The 15,235-nt window shown below is 40.6% G+C and overlaps 2 protein-coding genes across 3 annotated transcripts in view; one reads left to right on the top strand and one right to left on the bottom strand.

Annotated features, from left to right (window-relative positions):
• Positions 1 to 5,324, bottom strand: part of nrap (nebulin-related anchoring protein) — a 35,102-nt gene extending 29,778 nt beyond the window's left edge. Inside the window, exons 1-9 of one of the 2 annotated variants that reach the window (XM_030773256.1) lie at positions 5,253 to 5,324; positions 4,442 to 4,536; positions 4,143 to 4,230; positions 2,202 to 2,315; positions 1,106 to 1,198; positions 896 to 1,000; positions 544 to 651; positions 214 to 318; positions 1 to 108 (exon numbers count right to left, since the gene is read on the bottom strand). In XM_030773256.1, coding sequence (XP_030629116.1) covers positions 1 to 108; positions 214 to 318; positions 544 to 651; positions 896 to 1,000; positions 1,106 to 1,198; positions 2,202 to 2,315; positions 4,143 to 4,230; positions 4,442 to 4,536; positions 5,253 to 5,324 — 888 coding nt within the window. The remainder of the gene's footprint in view (positions 109 to 213; positions 319 to 543; positions 652 to 895; positions 1,001 to 1,105; positions 1,199 to 2,201; positions 2,316 to 4,142; positions 4,231 to 4,441; positions 4,537 to 5,252) is intronic. The other variant, XM_030773257.1, reaches the window with a different exon arrangement.
• Positions 5,325 to 6,084: 760 nt separating this feature from the next.
• Positions 6,085 to 14,629, top strand: casp7 (caspase 7, apoptosis-related cysteine peptidase). The gene is made up of 7 exons (XM_030773268.1): positions 6,085 to 6,247; positions 7,250 to 7,366; positions 12,171 to 12,322; positions 12,590 to 12,718; positions 13,252 to 13,427; positions 13,653 to 13,791; positions 14,403 to 14,629. Exons 2-7 carry the CDS (start codon positions 7,251 to 7,253, stop codon positions 14,627 to 14,629), a joined length of 939 nt encoding a protein of 312 aa, XP_030629128.1. The 5' UTR covers positions 6,085 to 6,247; position 7,250.
• Positions 14,630 to 15,235: the final 606 nt, after the last annotated feature.

The raw sequence follows: 15,235 nt of genomic DNA, 5'->3' as shown, positions 1-15,235 counted from the left end.
TTTGCTGGCCATCTCGTTGGCTTTCTTGGCCACCTGGTATCCAGGGGTGAAATGAGCAGGGAAACTGCCTTTGCCTCTCTGTTGTTCATATTCCTCAGTGTAGACATGCTAGACAGACCATGAAACAAAACATAGAATTAAATGTGGTCATCCAATCTCTGATTATGTCACATTGTGAGCACTGAAAATGCAAAATGCTGAACTGATCCTTACATCACTGGTGATCTTGCCTTGGTTTTTGGCCAGCACTACCTCAGGCGTATCTGTCACTGTGGTATACTTTGACACTCTTTCCTCATGCCCTTTCTTATACTCAAACTGAAACAAATCACACCACATACTAAACAAATTAAACAAAACAAGACAAAATAAAACACACAATTCCCACTTGAAGCTTGATCAGAATCCACTGTCTTTTTAGGCTTGTTCAAAAAGTTTATAGTTTGGCCTGAAAAACAGGTGTGTCACTTTAAGTGTCCATTAAATGCTGTGTAGTGCTAGGGACAGTCTAAGGATCTAAGGATTAGTGGGGAATAAACTTACATTACTGGCCAGAGTACTGGCTCTCTTAGCCTGCTCATATGCTGGTGTAATCATAGCAGGAAAACTCCCTTTTCCTTTGGATTGCTCATAGTCTTCTGTGTATTTCACCTGCCAGTCAAACATGCAGAGATATACACAGGCACACAGTTATCTCTCCAACACACAGAACAAGAGTAATAACTGAAACAGCTAAAGGAACTGAATAGGCTTCTCCATGACAGAGGGCTTCATTTGACCCCATTTAATAGCCTTTGTATGCAGAGGTAAAAATGAATTAAAGGATGAGTAATTTACAGTAAGGGCCAAGGGAAGGGGGGTTAGGTTGGGTTTTGTAGTTTTAATATTTTCTTACATCACTGGCCAGTGCAACCCCAGTTTTGGCGTGCAGAATCTCAGGTGTGTCTGCGACAGAGCTGAACTGAGTCACTCTCTCTTCATGTCCACGTTTATATTCCACCTGTAAATCCATCACTCAATCAATCTATACAACCACAACAGCAATCAACTCAATTAATGCAGAATGAATTCATTAAGAGATGGGTCGCTGCGCTGAGACCCTCACATCACTAATGGTCTTCTGGGCTTGTGTGACACGAATGATCTCCTGACTGGTCACACTGCCAGAGTACCAACTCTGCTGCTCCGCAAACTCAGCCTGGTTCAAAAAAAAAAAAAAAAAAAGGTATTTGGTACACTGTAAAACAGGCATTTGGTCAGCTGAAAAAAAGCATTTGATTAACCGTAAAGGGTATTTGGTGAATTGGAAAAAAGGTTTTTAGTAAATTGCACAAACAATTTTGGTAAGCTGTAAAAAGGCATTTGGTAGAATAGATTTTTGCATCCCCCTTGTTAACCATCTATCCCCCTATATACTCTATAGCAGGGGTGGGCACATCCAGTCCTGGAGGGCCGGTGTCCTGCCGGTTTTTGTTTTCACCTCTTAGCTACCTGTTGATTTTCACTTTGAAAACAGGTGTGCATGCTCTTCAGCCAATCAGAGACTGTATTTAGTTGGTCGACAAGAAAAACAGCAGGACCATGGCCCTCCAGGACCGGATTTGCCCACCCCTGCTCTATAGAGTAGTGTCAGTGACCACTGGGCCATCCCCCTATCGAAAAATAACAAATCGCCTACTGGGTATTAAGTACACTGTGAAATATGTGTTTGATGGACTGTGAAACAGGTATTTGGTACACTGTGAAACAGGTATTTGGTGAACTGTCAAATAGGTATTTGGTGAACTGTCAAATAGGTATTTGGTTCACTGTGAAATATGTGTTTTGTGAACTATGAAAAAGGTGTTTGGTGGACTGTGAAGTAGGTGTTTGGTGAACTGTGAAATAGGTGTTTGGTGAACTGTGAAATAGGTATTTGAAGAACTATGAAGCAGGTGTTTGGTGAACTGTGAAACAGGTGTTTGCACACTGTGAAATAGTTATTTGATGAACTCTGAGGTAGGTGTTTGGTGAACTGTGAAACAGGTATTTGGTGAACTATGAGATAGGTATTTGTACACTATGAAATAGGTATCTGATGAACTCTGAGGTAGGTGTTTGGTGAATGGTGAAATAGGTCTTTCTACACTGTGAAACAGGTATTTGATGAACTGTGAAACAGGTGTTTGGTAAACGTGGATGCTGTAAAGGTGCATCCTGACCTGCTGATTCTGGTTAGTCACATGACTAACTTTGCGAGCCTGCTCCAGTTCTCTTGACCTCATGTCATAGTGGAAAGTGGACATGAATCGCTCTCCCTCTTCTCGATATTTAATCTAAAAAACAGACAATGATCACTCAGTGCCAAAGTCCATAGATCCAATCCATACCTGCACACACACATCTCTGTATAAGAATGACCTGTTTCAGGAAGCAGTATAATGAATTGTGAAATGTTGTGATAAGACACCTCACTGTGAGAGACTGTTCTGGCCCTCCCAATAAAACAAAAATAACCTAGCAGTGACCATGAGTATGACGTCTGAACGAAAAGACACGGTCGTCTTAAAGGAAGCACCATGTTTCAAGTCCCAAGAAGTATCTCAGTAAACCTAGTCATTGGCTTTAACATTAAATTACAATTCCATTCCATTTCCCAAAGATCACTGCCCTCTCCTTCACTTCACTCCCAGAGCAGAGAGAGAACAGACATGTGGACTAGGGTTAGGGTTAGTGTTAGGGTTAGGCTACCTTCAGATCACCGGTTATGCGTGCAAAGCTCAATTACAAAATCGTAAAATCATGTGTAATTGTCCAGATCTTTCTGGGTTGGACTTAAATGATGGAGTGACCTGCAGAGAGTGTCTGACAGACAGGAGCAGGTGGCACCAAGAGGGAGAGAGGGGGAGTGGGAGAAAGGGAGAGAGGGGGAGAGAGGGAGAGAGAGAAAGAGAGAGAGGGAGAGAGAGAGGGAGATGGAGAGGGAGAGGGAGAAAGAGGGAGAGAGAGAGGGAGATGGAGAGGGAGAGAGAGAGGGAGATGGAGAGGGAGAGAGGGAGAGAGAGGGAGAGAGGGAGAGGGAGAGAGAGGGAGAGAGAGAGGGGGAGAGGGAGAGGGAGAGAGAGGGAGAGAGAGAGGGGGAGAGGGAGAGGGAGAGAGAGGGAGAGAGAGAGGGGGGAGGGAGAGAGAGAGGGAGAGAGAGAGGGCGAGGGAGAGGGAGAGAGAGAGAGGGAGAGAGGGAGAGGGAGAGAGAGAGGGGGAGGGAGAGAGAGAGGGAGAGAGAGAGGGCGAGGGCGAGGGAGAGGGAGAGCGGGAGCTATAGGGGAGAAAGGGAGGAGGAAAGGAGGGGAGATGAGGCTGCTTTGCTGAGGTTTAAATTTAACCGGCAAATGCATAAAGCAGGGAGGGGGTGTCGAGTCGCTCTCACCACACAGAAATAGACCAGAGCAGAGACACAGTCCCAATTCCAAACCTGTACAGTCACTGGGCCCTCTGACCCATCCTAAAAACAGCCCCGCTGAACCTTCAGCAAGAGGCAATATGTGAATCTAATAAGCAGGACTTTCCATCCAAAACGCTGGGTCATTCTCAGGTATAGCAAACTGCACCCCCCACACCCAACCCATTTCTCCTGTAGATTTTGGATGCTGAAAACGTATTTGTCTACTCTGTAGGTTCAAGGAGGGGAAAACCTATGATTCACATAACTCTGAATCTATGGTTATGATAAATAACAATCACACAGGCCTGTGATATGAGCTATCAAAATATTATTTGATCCCATAGTTCCTCTCTTGGTAAATCAAAAATGTAATATTACCTTAAAAAGATGTGTCCATATGTATTAAATGTGTATTTAAAATATAAAGTACTATCGATATTTAAACTAATATTAGAGCAATGTCAAACCATTACACTAGTGTAATTACATGATTTATAAATGACTCATAACACCAGCTATTCTTAGATTTTATCCCATCACCCAGTCATAATCCTGTACATATATGATCACATGCCTGCAGTCATATTCTGTAGGAAGGATATTTTGTGTATGAATTTAGTTTTGCTCTTTGGCTCAAAGCCAAACCAGCACAGCACTATGGAAACAGAACTGTGATATATTCTATATTCTTTTTAACTCTGTGACATGATGATCAGCTCACCTCACTGACGGCCTGGGCTTGCTTCTTGGCATTTATATTAATAGGTGTCTCATAGACACTGGTAAAGCTGTTGTTCCGTGGATTGTGTCTATCGTGATGAAAGAGAACAATGTTCAAAAACAGGGTTATGCTTTAAGCGTTTTTTGCTTTCCTGTTTAAATCACTTACATCAAAACTTTCCATAACATTACATGTTGAAGCTGTGGACTGAAGGCTACATGTTAAAGCTAACAACCAACTCTCAGAGATAAATATGTTATTAGTCTGAGCCACTGACAAAGACATTCATATATACTCACACTTGGCAGTATGGCCTCTTCTGATGACTGACGAAGTTATTGGCAGTGAGTACCATCTTACAGACCTCACAGTGAAAACATGCCTTGTGCCAGTTCTGTTTGATAGAATCCAAAACAGAGTCAAAAACATATTTTGTCCCCAAAGTCTCACAGAAATCAGAAGTAATTCTAGAAATGCTCCATGAGACTAATTTTTCAAACACAGTCAAAGTAAAGAGTTCTAGTAGGGAAAACTAGTCTAACAACAGTCGCATAAAATACAGCTGATTATGCACACAGGCAAGAAAACTCCACTGCCCCACGTATTTATGTATACTGTCATGAGTACAACTACTATACAACCATTTTAAAACAGAGATTTTCTTCTCCTCCACCTATAACAACTCGACTTATCACATCAGTGACGAGGTTTTCATTGTTAGTCATTCAGACATGGGGTCAGCCCCAGCATGGCGGCCTGGTGTACATGAGGCATTGTGGACTCATGGGTCTCGTACAGGGCTATGTCAGCACTGTCAGGATCCTCAACCAGTAAATGGTTCATTTTCCCATAAAGGAGCAAATTTACACCAAAACCTCCTACTTATGGTCCAATTCTCTTAGTTCTCATCTACATACTTCACAGTGGGCAGAACTCAGCCAAAGCAGAGCCCCAATAATAAACCCTCTCTCACCTCAGTCTAACAGGTCCTCAGTCTAACAGAACCTCAGTCTTATAGAACCTCACTCTAACAAAACCTCAGTCTAGCAGAACCTCAGTCTAATAGAACCTAGCTGCAACTTTAGTAAAGCCACATGGTAAAAAGCTTACCTGATTAATACAGCTAATCTTCTCCGCTGGGTAAACCACAAACCCGCATCTGGCACAATTTTGTATATTCATGGTTTCGCAGCAGCTGTATATTTCCCTCCAAAAAAGCAGAAGTTTTGGACAGGCCACAAAAAAACAGTCCTGCCACACAGTTCTCAACTCGCACTTGTGCTCCTCAGCTCAGTGTTAAACATAGATCTGTTTTGACAGCCTGACTCTGTCCATTACATATCAGAGGACATTAAGGTCTGCCCCGTTTGGCCTTGTGCCGTCAGCTGACTGGCTGTCCAGCTGTCTGTCAGTTGTAAAGAGGAAGAGGGATGCTAATATGTTTGTGTAATTGAATCCTGAGTTCAGTCTGGATAACTTAGGGTGGCCTCGTCAGTGTGCCACTGGCCTTCAGACCGATTCAAAAATAGGCGCATGAAGTCACGCACAGATTACAGGCTGATGTGTAATGAATGCATTGTATTTTTACAGCTCGATGTCACTTCTGCCCATTTTAACATACAACTCATTGTGTTTAAATCTTGGGGACATCAATAACATCCAGCCCATACCACCATGACAGTCGACTTTGAACTGCAGTTGCTATTATCCTAATGCAACCAAAGAGTCAGCCAAAACCGGTACAAAACAAACGATTTGATCATACTGCGAAAACCATTCATTTAAGACGCTTATGCTTTTCGGTGTGTTTAGAGGTCTGTGTACAGTATTGTTCTGATTAGTTGGACACAGCAGCTAACCCCAGCACGGTCACTGTCTCTTTAAAAGAGCACTCAACAAACGTGAGCGAAGATGTGTACGTAGCCAACGTGAATTAAGTCAACTTAGTAATGATACAGCACTTCAAGATACTTTTACTTTCATCTTCTCCAAGTTCAGAAATATCGAAACGCACACCCCTCCAGATACCGTAGAGTTAAACTTAGTTCAATACCGTCATAATTCACAAACACTCTTCACTCTTCAGGGCTCCACTTAACCAAAAAGTAAGTTCAATACTACTTTTTATGCTCTTCATGGGCTAGTGCTTGCATTTAGTTAAGTGTTTACCATAGAGAGGTACCAATCAGATATTGGTACCTCTCTATGGTAAATACTTAACCAAATGCAAACAGTGAATAAGCTTTACGTAGCCAAGTTGCAAGTATGAGCTACTTAAACTGTAATGTATGAAATGTAGGCTACACGTTTGTTACTTGACATGACAGAAGTTCGTGAACCGAGCGAACCGGCAAGGTTCTGTCATTAAAGTACACAGTTCTCGACTGATAAGATCTTACTTCGGTCTATCAGAACTAAACCACAGTGTTTTGTCGGTTTGTTTGTGTCTTGTTTTGTTTTTAATTCGAAATTAGATAAGCTATTTGCTGATTAATAAAAGTCACATAGGCATTTAGTTTCAGGCATTTGGTGTAAAGAGGAAGTAACTACCCCAGGTATAAGTGCATTTTCATAGTGAGTTTATCGTCAGTGGGCGAGGTCAATGGTTTCTGCCTTTACGGTGCAATGTACTTTGATAAGAGAACTAAACGAAACAGACTTGAGGGCGTTCAGTGTAATAAACCTCTTAATATGGCAACTCACTACGCTTTGTTCCGTGTTGTATGAACGAGGAGAGACGTCATCAAGCTAGAACTGAGTAGCTTGTGATACAATGTTTAAGAAACCCGAAAGCTAACAACGCTAAAAGAAATCATCCTCTTTGGTCGAACTCAGTTGCATTTTGTATTTTGTAAAGAGCAAAGCATAGCAATCCATTGTCCCTCGCCAAATTCCTACTTTTATGAAAAATGAGCTAAGAATTAAACTTGTATAACTTGAGTTTCTCTATTCTGTATTTTGTAATCTGAATGTGTGCAGAGGAGTGGGAGGATTAGCCCTACATACAAGTATACTACACAAATTCACTGTAAATTACGTTCATAAATGCACTTTGTAATCTGAAGGATAACATTTTGCTTACGCAGGCTTTTTTCCACTCTGATTAGGATGGAACAGGAAACCCTGTCCACAGAAACTGAACTGACGGAGGAGGATTTGGGGGAATACGGTGACACAACCGATGCTAAACCTGACAGGAGGGGCCGGTTTGCCCTGTTTGGCCCGTAAGTCAACCCCTCATTAGGTTCTCTATCTAAGGAATTCAAACTGTGCTATTCAGGGTAAAGTGACAACAGTCAAGAGACCTTTTCAGTTTGGCTGGTCCCTGGTAGTGTGTCAGCTGATAATGAACAAAAGGTGCAGGTAACCACCAAAATAAAGGAGGTATTTTAGTCAAAGAGGCACACAGTATATCAAAAGAGCCCTCACTGCCATGTTTACTGAACTCAGCGGTGGCACTGTGTACTTGGTTTGTATTCTGCCTGCCTTGGAAGTCACTCTGGACAAAAGCATCTGCTAAATGAATAAATCTAAATATGCCATTGCCATATCAGTGACCAGCTATAACTGAATATAGAACTACACTCTCATCTCTCCAGCAGGTGGCCCCCTACCTTAAAAAGTTTAACTTATTAACTGTCCAACTTGCTCTCACCAAAAATAGGCTCAAAACTATTGAACTGCTGTACATAACCCTAACCCTAACCCTATGTCCTATGTTATGGGAATTTATTCTGAGCTTTTGCAACCAGCCAAACAGCTAAGAGAGAATCAAAGAAAACAGTGTGTGAAAGTGACTGTCGTTTCCTATGAGGAATGTCAGAGCATGAGGCTGGAGTGGTTCTCCTTCTGATTAGATTATTATCACTAATCATCACTAATATTTAAATTAGGTTACTATCACTAATCATCACTAATATTTAAATTAGGTTATTATCACTAATCATCACTAATATTTAAATTAGGTTGTTATCACAAATCATCACTAATATTTTAATTAGGTTATTATCACTAATCATCACTAATATTTAAATTAGGTTATTATCACTAATCATCACTAATATCTAAATTAGGTTATTATCACTAATCATCACTAATATTTAAATTAGGTTATTATCACTAATCATCACTAATATTTAAATTAGGTTATTATCACTAATCATCACTAATATTTAAATTAGGTTACTATCACTAATCATGACTAATATTTAAATTAGGTTATTATCACTAATCATCACTAATATTTAAATTAGGTTATTATCACTAATCATCACTAATATTTTAATTAGGTTACTATCACTAATCATCACTAATATTTAAATTAGGGTACTATCAGTAATCATCACTAATATTTAAATTAGGTTACTTTCACTAATCATCACTAATATTTTAATTAGGTAAATATCACTAATCATCACTAATATTTTAATTAGGTTACTATCACTAATCATCACTAATATTTAAATTAGGTTATTATCACTAATCATCACTAATATTTTAATTAGGTTACTATCACTAATCATCACTAATATTTTAATTAGGGTACTATCACTAATCATCAATAATATTTAAATTAGGTTATTATCACTAATCATCACTAATATTTAAATTAGGTTATTATCACTAATTACAATTTACAATTTACAATTTAGTTATTTGGCAGACGCTTTTTACCAAAGCGACTTACAATTGGTGCATCAGTCGGATTTCTAATACCTTCAACAGAGATCATAATAAGACTGAGCGTCAAATTGCCCCTTCGCATTGCGCCCCTGGAGTACTTTTACAAACACAAATACAAGACAAAGGGTTTTTTGTAATCACCACTAATATTTCTAATTAGGTAAATATCACTTATCATCAGTAATATTTTAATTAGGTTATTATCACTAATCATCACTAATATTTCTAATTAGGTTACTATCACTAATCATCACTAATATTTTAATTAGGTTACAATCACAAAGCATCACTAATATTTTAATTAGGTAAATATCACTAATCACTTTATGTTAGTCTTGGAGATTGTGTATCAAAGAAACATAACATATCTTCTGGTGTTGCACAAGGAAGCTGTCTTGGTCCCCTTCTTTTTTCATTATATATGTTACCACTAGGTTAGATCATCAGAGAACACAATGTTAACTTCCATAGCTATGCTGATGATACACAACTATACATTTCCGTTGAGCCAAATGACATAAATGCATTGTACTCCTTGACCACTTGCCTGTCAGCAATCACTCAATGGATGAGTAATAATTTTTTAAAGTTAAATGAAAATAAGACTGAAATACTATTAGTTGGTCCCAAACCCAGAAAAGACGCACTTTCTACCAGACTGCGACACCTAGGCCATCAAAACAAACCGGAAGTCACAAGCCTGGGTGTGATTTTAGACTCAGTTTTAAACCCCACATAAGCAAGGTAACCAAAGCAGCCTTCTTCCACCTGTCCCTCTACTTGTGTACAAAGCTCTTAATGGTTTAGCACCCTCTTACATTACCGATGCTCTGTCGTTTTATGTTCCCTCACAAGCCCTTAGGTCCTCTATAGCAGGTCTTTTAAACATTCCAAAAGTCCCCAAAAATAAAATTGGGGAAGCTGCTTTTATCCACCATGCACCTAAACTGTGGAACACCCTACCAAGAAGTATTAGAGAGGCAGGTTCAGTGGACAGTTTTAAACGGCAACTGAAAACATACCTTTTTAGTCTAGCGTACTATTAGCAATTTTCTCTTTTGTTTTTCTCCTTTTTTTGTTTTAATGGTTTTTATTCATTTTATCCATTCCTCATATTTTAAAATCTTTTTTTTTTTTTTTAAATTTCATTTAGTCTATTCTTTTAATTATTTTACTCCAAACTGTTTTATTTATTTATCTTGACAATCTCTCCTGTTTTATGTCTCTTGAATTATGTGGTTTATCCTGGCTTTTTTATTGTTTGGTCTATTTTCTACCATTTTATTTATTTTATTTATTTTATTGCTTTTTATTATTATCATTATTTTTATTTTTATTTGTACTGATATGTAAAAGCACTTTGAGCTACATTCTTTGTATGAAAAGTGCTATACAAATAAAGTATTATTATTATTATTATTATTATTATTATTATTATTATTATTATTATTAATCATCACTAATATTTTAATTAAGTTACTATCACTAATCATCACTAATATTTTAATTAGGTTACTATCACTAATCATCACCAATATTTTAATTAGGTTACTATCACTTATCATCACTAATATTTTAATTAGGTTATCGTAACTAATCATCACTAATATTTTAATTAGGTTATTATCACTAATCATCAGTAATGTGTCATGACTTGGATATGGTAGATTAGTTGGTAGATTTTGAAAAGCTTAACATGGCCTCTGCCTTACAGCAGTGCTGTAGTCCTCCTGAAACTCTCTGCATTTGTTGTGTTGTTTAGTGGCCACTAAACATGTAGCCCATTGTAGTTGAGTGTCTGTCAGTCCTTTCCTAAAGCGTCAGTGTACTAATCCACTTACTGTGGAGCACAGTCATGCATCCCGCGGTCAGCTTGGACAGGCCAGCGCTGGGCAGAAGGCTCAGGCCAGAGATGAAGAAACACTGATTTGGTTAGGGGTAGGGGTAGGGTTAGGGTTAGTCTCAGTGCAGTGGTCCAGAGGGCTGGATTCTGTATCTGTCAGCAGAGGTGCTGTTGCGCCCTGTGTGACCTCAGCTGCGTGTGTGAATAGGCCTTTAGAAAGCTCTGGTGTTGGGAGGCTGCTGACTCAGGTAGCAGGGATCCTGCCTGTCCGACACAGCGCTCCACTCTTTCTAGTGTATAGACCATGTCAGGGTCCTAGCATACACCACACTGAATAAGAGGCGACAAAAATCACTCCCAAAATATCCACAGTTTCAAAAAGAGCAGCAGAGAGAGAGAGAGACAGAGAGAAGGAACGAACGAGGCATTTCAGATGCAGAGTGGCGTGGCGCTTAATGACGAACCCAGGTAGGTCAGTCTGTCCCCGGGGCAGGAGCTGTGGCTGATTGGGGCCGGGTGGGGAAGGGGGGGGGGCCGGAGCAGCGCAGAGACTCAGATCACATGGGATTCTCCTGCTCCGTGGGATGTGTGTGTGTGTGTGTGTGTGAGAGAGAGAGAGAGAGAGAGAGAGAGTGAGTGTGTAAGCGAGTGTATGGCCTTTTTTGTTGAAGTTGTTTTGTAAGCTGAAGCCTGGGGTCTTCTGGAAGGCAGGGTGATATTGTGTGCTCTGTGCCTACTGGGGTCGCAATCTGGATGGATCCTTTGGAAAAACTGAAATATGAAAGAAGTCTGTGAGAACTAACGCTCAGGCATGGGAATTATGTACTTTTTGGGAATTGGTCTTGGCTGATAGCAGTTAATGTAATGACTGATTTCCTGATTACGTGCTCTTTAAGGGCTGTTTGACTGTAGGACCACAGCTTTGACATTGCTTTATTATTCAGAGATGTATGTGTAGTTTTCTTGCCGTGGTTAATAAGCTGGAACTGGAGCTCATGTGGTTGACTGGGCAGAGTGTGTGCTGACTGTCATATCACATGACTTGAGTTTCTGTTTTTCTGTTTGTTTCTGTTTGTATTTGGCCGGAAACTGTTATCTGATCTGATACTCAAACAGTGGTTTTATCCGTGGAACATTTTTAGGTTCTTTTGTTCTTTTCGCTCACGTCCACTCAGGACATGGAGGATGTTTTTAAGCTTCTTAAAGGGTTTTTTTTTTATTTCTGTGAAATGGAGGTGCATTTCTTCCTTACACAACAAATTTTTGCCAGATTCTTGATTGTCTTGGAAGGTTATCAATAGTCCAGTGAGAATTTGAGATTAAATGCTAGTTAGACCATAACCCATAGATAACATTTGGTTTTATGTCCTGTTTAGACCATAACCCATTTAACGTTTTGCTTTATGTCCTGTTTTGTGACAAATTGAAGCTCTCATAATGATGTGTTTTTTAAATATGGCTCTGTGTGTGTGTGTGTGTGTGTGTGTGTGTGTGTGTTTCAGTAAGAAGAATAAGGATGGCAGAGTGCAGGAACAGGACCATTCTTATGAAAGCCATTACAGAGTCATCTCACCAGCGTTCCAGTATAGGATGAGCCACGGACGAGTGGGCAAGTGCATTATCATCAACAACAAGAACTTTGAGGAAAAGACAGGTACATCCGCTCAGCGCTCTCTCACATGAAGTCAGTGGTTTGGAGTTCTGAGGTCTTTTGACATCATATTATTGGTTGAATAGATTTGAACACATGTAGAGCATGACGTGCTTCTTTTAAAGGGTCTCAGAGTTGTACAGCGATGCGTGTGCGTGCGGCGACGCAGGGGAAGTACTGTTGATCGGGGCAGTTTGTTAGGGTTAGGGGTTAGGGGTCAGGGTCAGGGTTAGGGTTAGGGTTAGTAAAACGGCTTTATGTGTGTGAAAGGCATGAACGTGAGGAACGGGACGGACCGTGACGCAGGCGAGCTGCTCAAGTGTTTTAAAAGCCTGGGGTTTGACGTGCGAATCTACAATGACCAAACCTGTGAGAAGATGGAGCGTCTGCTGAGGGAGGGTGAGTAATATCTCATCTCAAGGTTTCAGTCTCGCACAGAAACCTTTTTTTGCCTCATTTGTCGTGGACAGGTGTTCCCTGGTTTGATTCTTATTCAATATAAACAAAAGAGCCAGGCTACTGATAATGAACGGATACGAGTGGATTTTAGCACCAGGCTAGATTTAGTGTTTCTGTATTTGTATGGTTGTTTTTTCATTGCCTTTTGATTTAATGGTTAAATTACATGTTTCTGCTGTAGTGTGTCTTGTTATCAGGAGCCATGTCCTGTTTTTGGAGAACTTTCCATTTTTGAAATCCAGTCAGGCCCTAGTGGTTTTCCTTAGACAAATGATTTGCAGGGCTGGGTGACCACCTGAATAATGCGTGTTTGGGGGATAGTGGGATAGGCCTAGTGCAGGAAGACCTGTGAAAATGGATTTGGTTCCAGGCAGGAACTGACCAGTTGTGCCCAGGCAGGAACTGACCCGTTGCCTCTCTGTGTCTGTGTCATATTGTCTGTGTCATATTGTCTGTGTCATGTTGTCTGTTAGTGTCGGAGGAGGACCACAGTGACAGCTCCTGCTTTGCCTGCATTTTACTGAGCCACGGCGAGGAGGGCATGATCTACGGGACGGACGGCGCTATGCCCATCAAAACCATGACCTCTCTCTTCAGAGGGGACATGTGCAGGAGCCTGGTGGGCAAGCCCAAGCTCTTCTTCATCCAGGTAAGAGGAGCGAAGGAGGAGGATGGAGGCAAGAGGGAGGAGGAGGAGAAGGAGAGAAAGAGGAGGCGACAGACAATGGTGTCTATTGATTTTGCTTCGTTTCATTTGTAATGGGCTTTTTTTTTTAAATAAATCACCTAAGCTGTTTTTTTTTTTAAATAAATCACCTAAGCTGTTTTTTCGTAAGCTGTCAGAGGGAGATAACTGCGATCTTTTTTCCCCAAGGCTTGTCGAGGATCCGAGTTTGACGACGGCATTCAGACCGACTCGGGACCACCCAACGACACTCTGGAGACGGACGCCAATCCCAGGCATAAGATTCCAGTGGAGGCCGATTTCCTGTTTGCGTATTCTACTGTGCCGGGTAATCTGTGGTTTCCCTAGCTGATTCCTTGAGACACATTGCCCCTCAAACTCCGCTGTTTCCCAGAAAGGAAAGTGAGAGTCAGAGAGGAAATGATCGACTGATCCCTTAAATATCTGTCTGTCTGTCTGTCTGTCTGTTTGTCGATCTAGTGTGGGGCTTTAAGCCGTTATCTGTGCTGATCTGTCGATCTAGTGTGGGCCTTTAAGCTGTTTGAATAAATATTTACAAATAGTTCAGATGATATTCCTTTAGAGATTATCAGCAATTCCAAGCTGACCTGAAGATCACCCGGTGATTCTGACCATGAAGGTTCTCACAGATTCTGGTAGATGTGCAGATGCACATTTACTGTTGTGATTATTGATTTTATTGATGATTACTGTTGTGATTATTGATTTTATTGATGATTACTGTGGTGATTATTGATTTTATTGATGATTACTGTGGTGATTATTGATTTTATTGATGATTACTGTTGTGATTATTGATTTTATTGATGATTACTGTGGTGATTATTGATTTTATTGATTATTACTGTGGTAATTATTGATTTTATTAATGGTTACTGTTGTGATTTAATTACCAGTTTTCTGCCTTCCTCCCTCCAGGCTACTACTCCTGGAGAAATCCCGGGCGTGGCTCTTGGTTTGTGCAGGCCCTCTGTAACGTCCTTAATGAATTTGGAAAACAGCTGGAGATCATGCAGATCCTCACACGGGTCAACTATATGGTGGCCACCAGCTTTGAGTCATGGTCAGAGGACCCACGCTTCAGTGAGAAGAAGCAGATCCCCTGTGTGGTCTCCATGTTGACCAAAGAGCTTTACTTTAACTAACCAGGAACACCTCACACACATTCACACACATTCACACACATTCTCACACATTCACACACATTCTCCACTGCTAACAACCTCATGCTCTTTTACTGGGCTGTTGCACAGCAAATCTGATATTCAGATGAAAAAATTTGCACTGTTAAAGTTAAATAATCCGTAATTCCCGCAAATCACGTATGAGACCACATTCTTTCTTAAGAAGAAAACAGGTTTTTTTTGCATTTTGAATTTGGAATTCATGTACATTTGGGTACGATTTAATGACAATGTAAAACAAAACAAACAAAATCATTTCAGAGCTGGCAAACACCTTTCCCCTGATGGACTGACTTACAGACAGACTCACAGACTAACTCACTGTATTACTGACGGACAGACTCACAGACAGACTGACCGTATTACTGACGAACAGATTGACAGACAGACTGACTGCATTACTGACGGACAGATTGACAGACAGACTGACTGCATTACTGACGGACAGACTCACAGATAGACTGACTGTATTACTGACGGACAGATTGACAGACGGACTGACTGTATTACTGACGGACAGATTGACAGACGGACTGACTGTATTACTGACGGACAGATTGACAGACA

The sequence above is a fragment of the Chanos chanos genome, chromosome 5 (genome assembly GCF_902362185.1).
Source record: "Chanos chanos chromosome 5, fChaCha1.1, whole genome shotgun sequence".
Lineage (NCBI taxonomy): Eukaryota > Metazoa > Chordata > Actinopteri > Gonorynchiformes > Chanidae > Chanos > Chanos chanos.
Note: the sequence above shows the minus strand (reverse complement) of the source record. Positions and strands in the feature narration are given on the sequence as shown.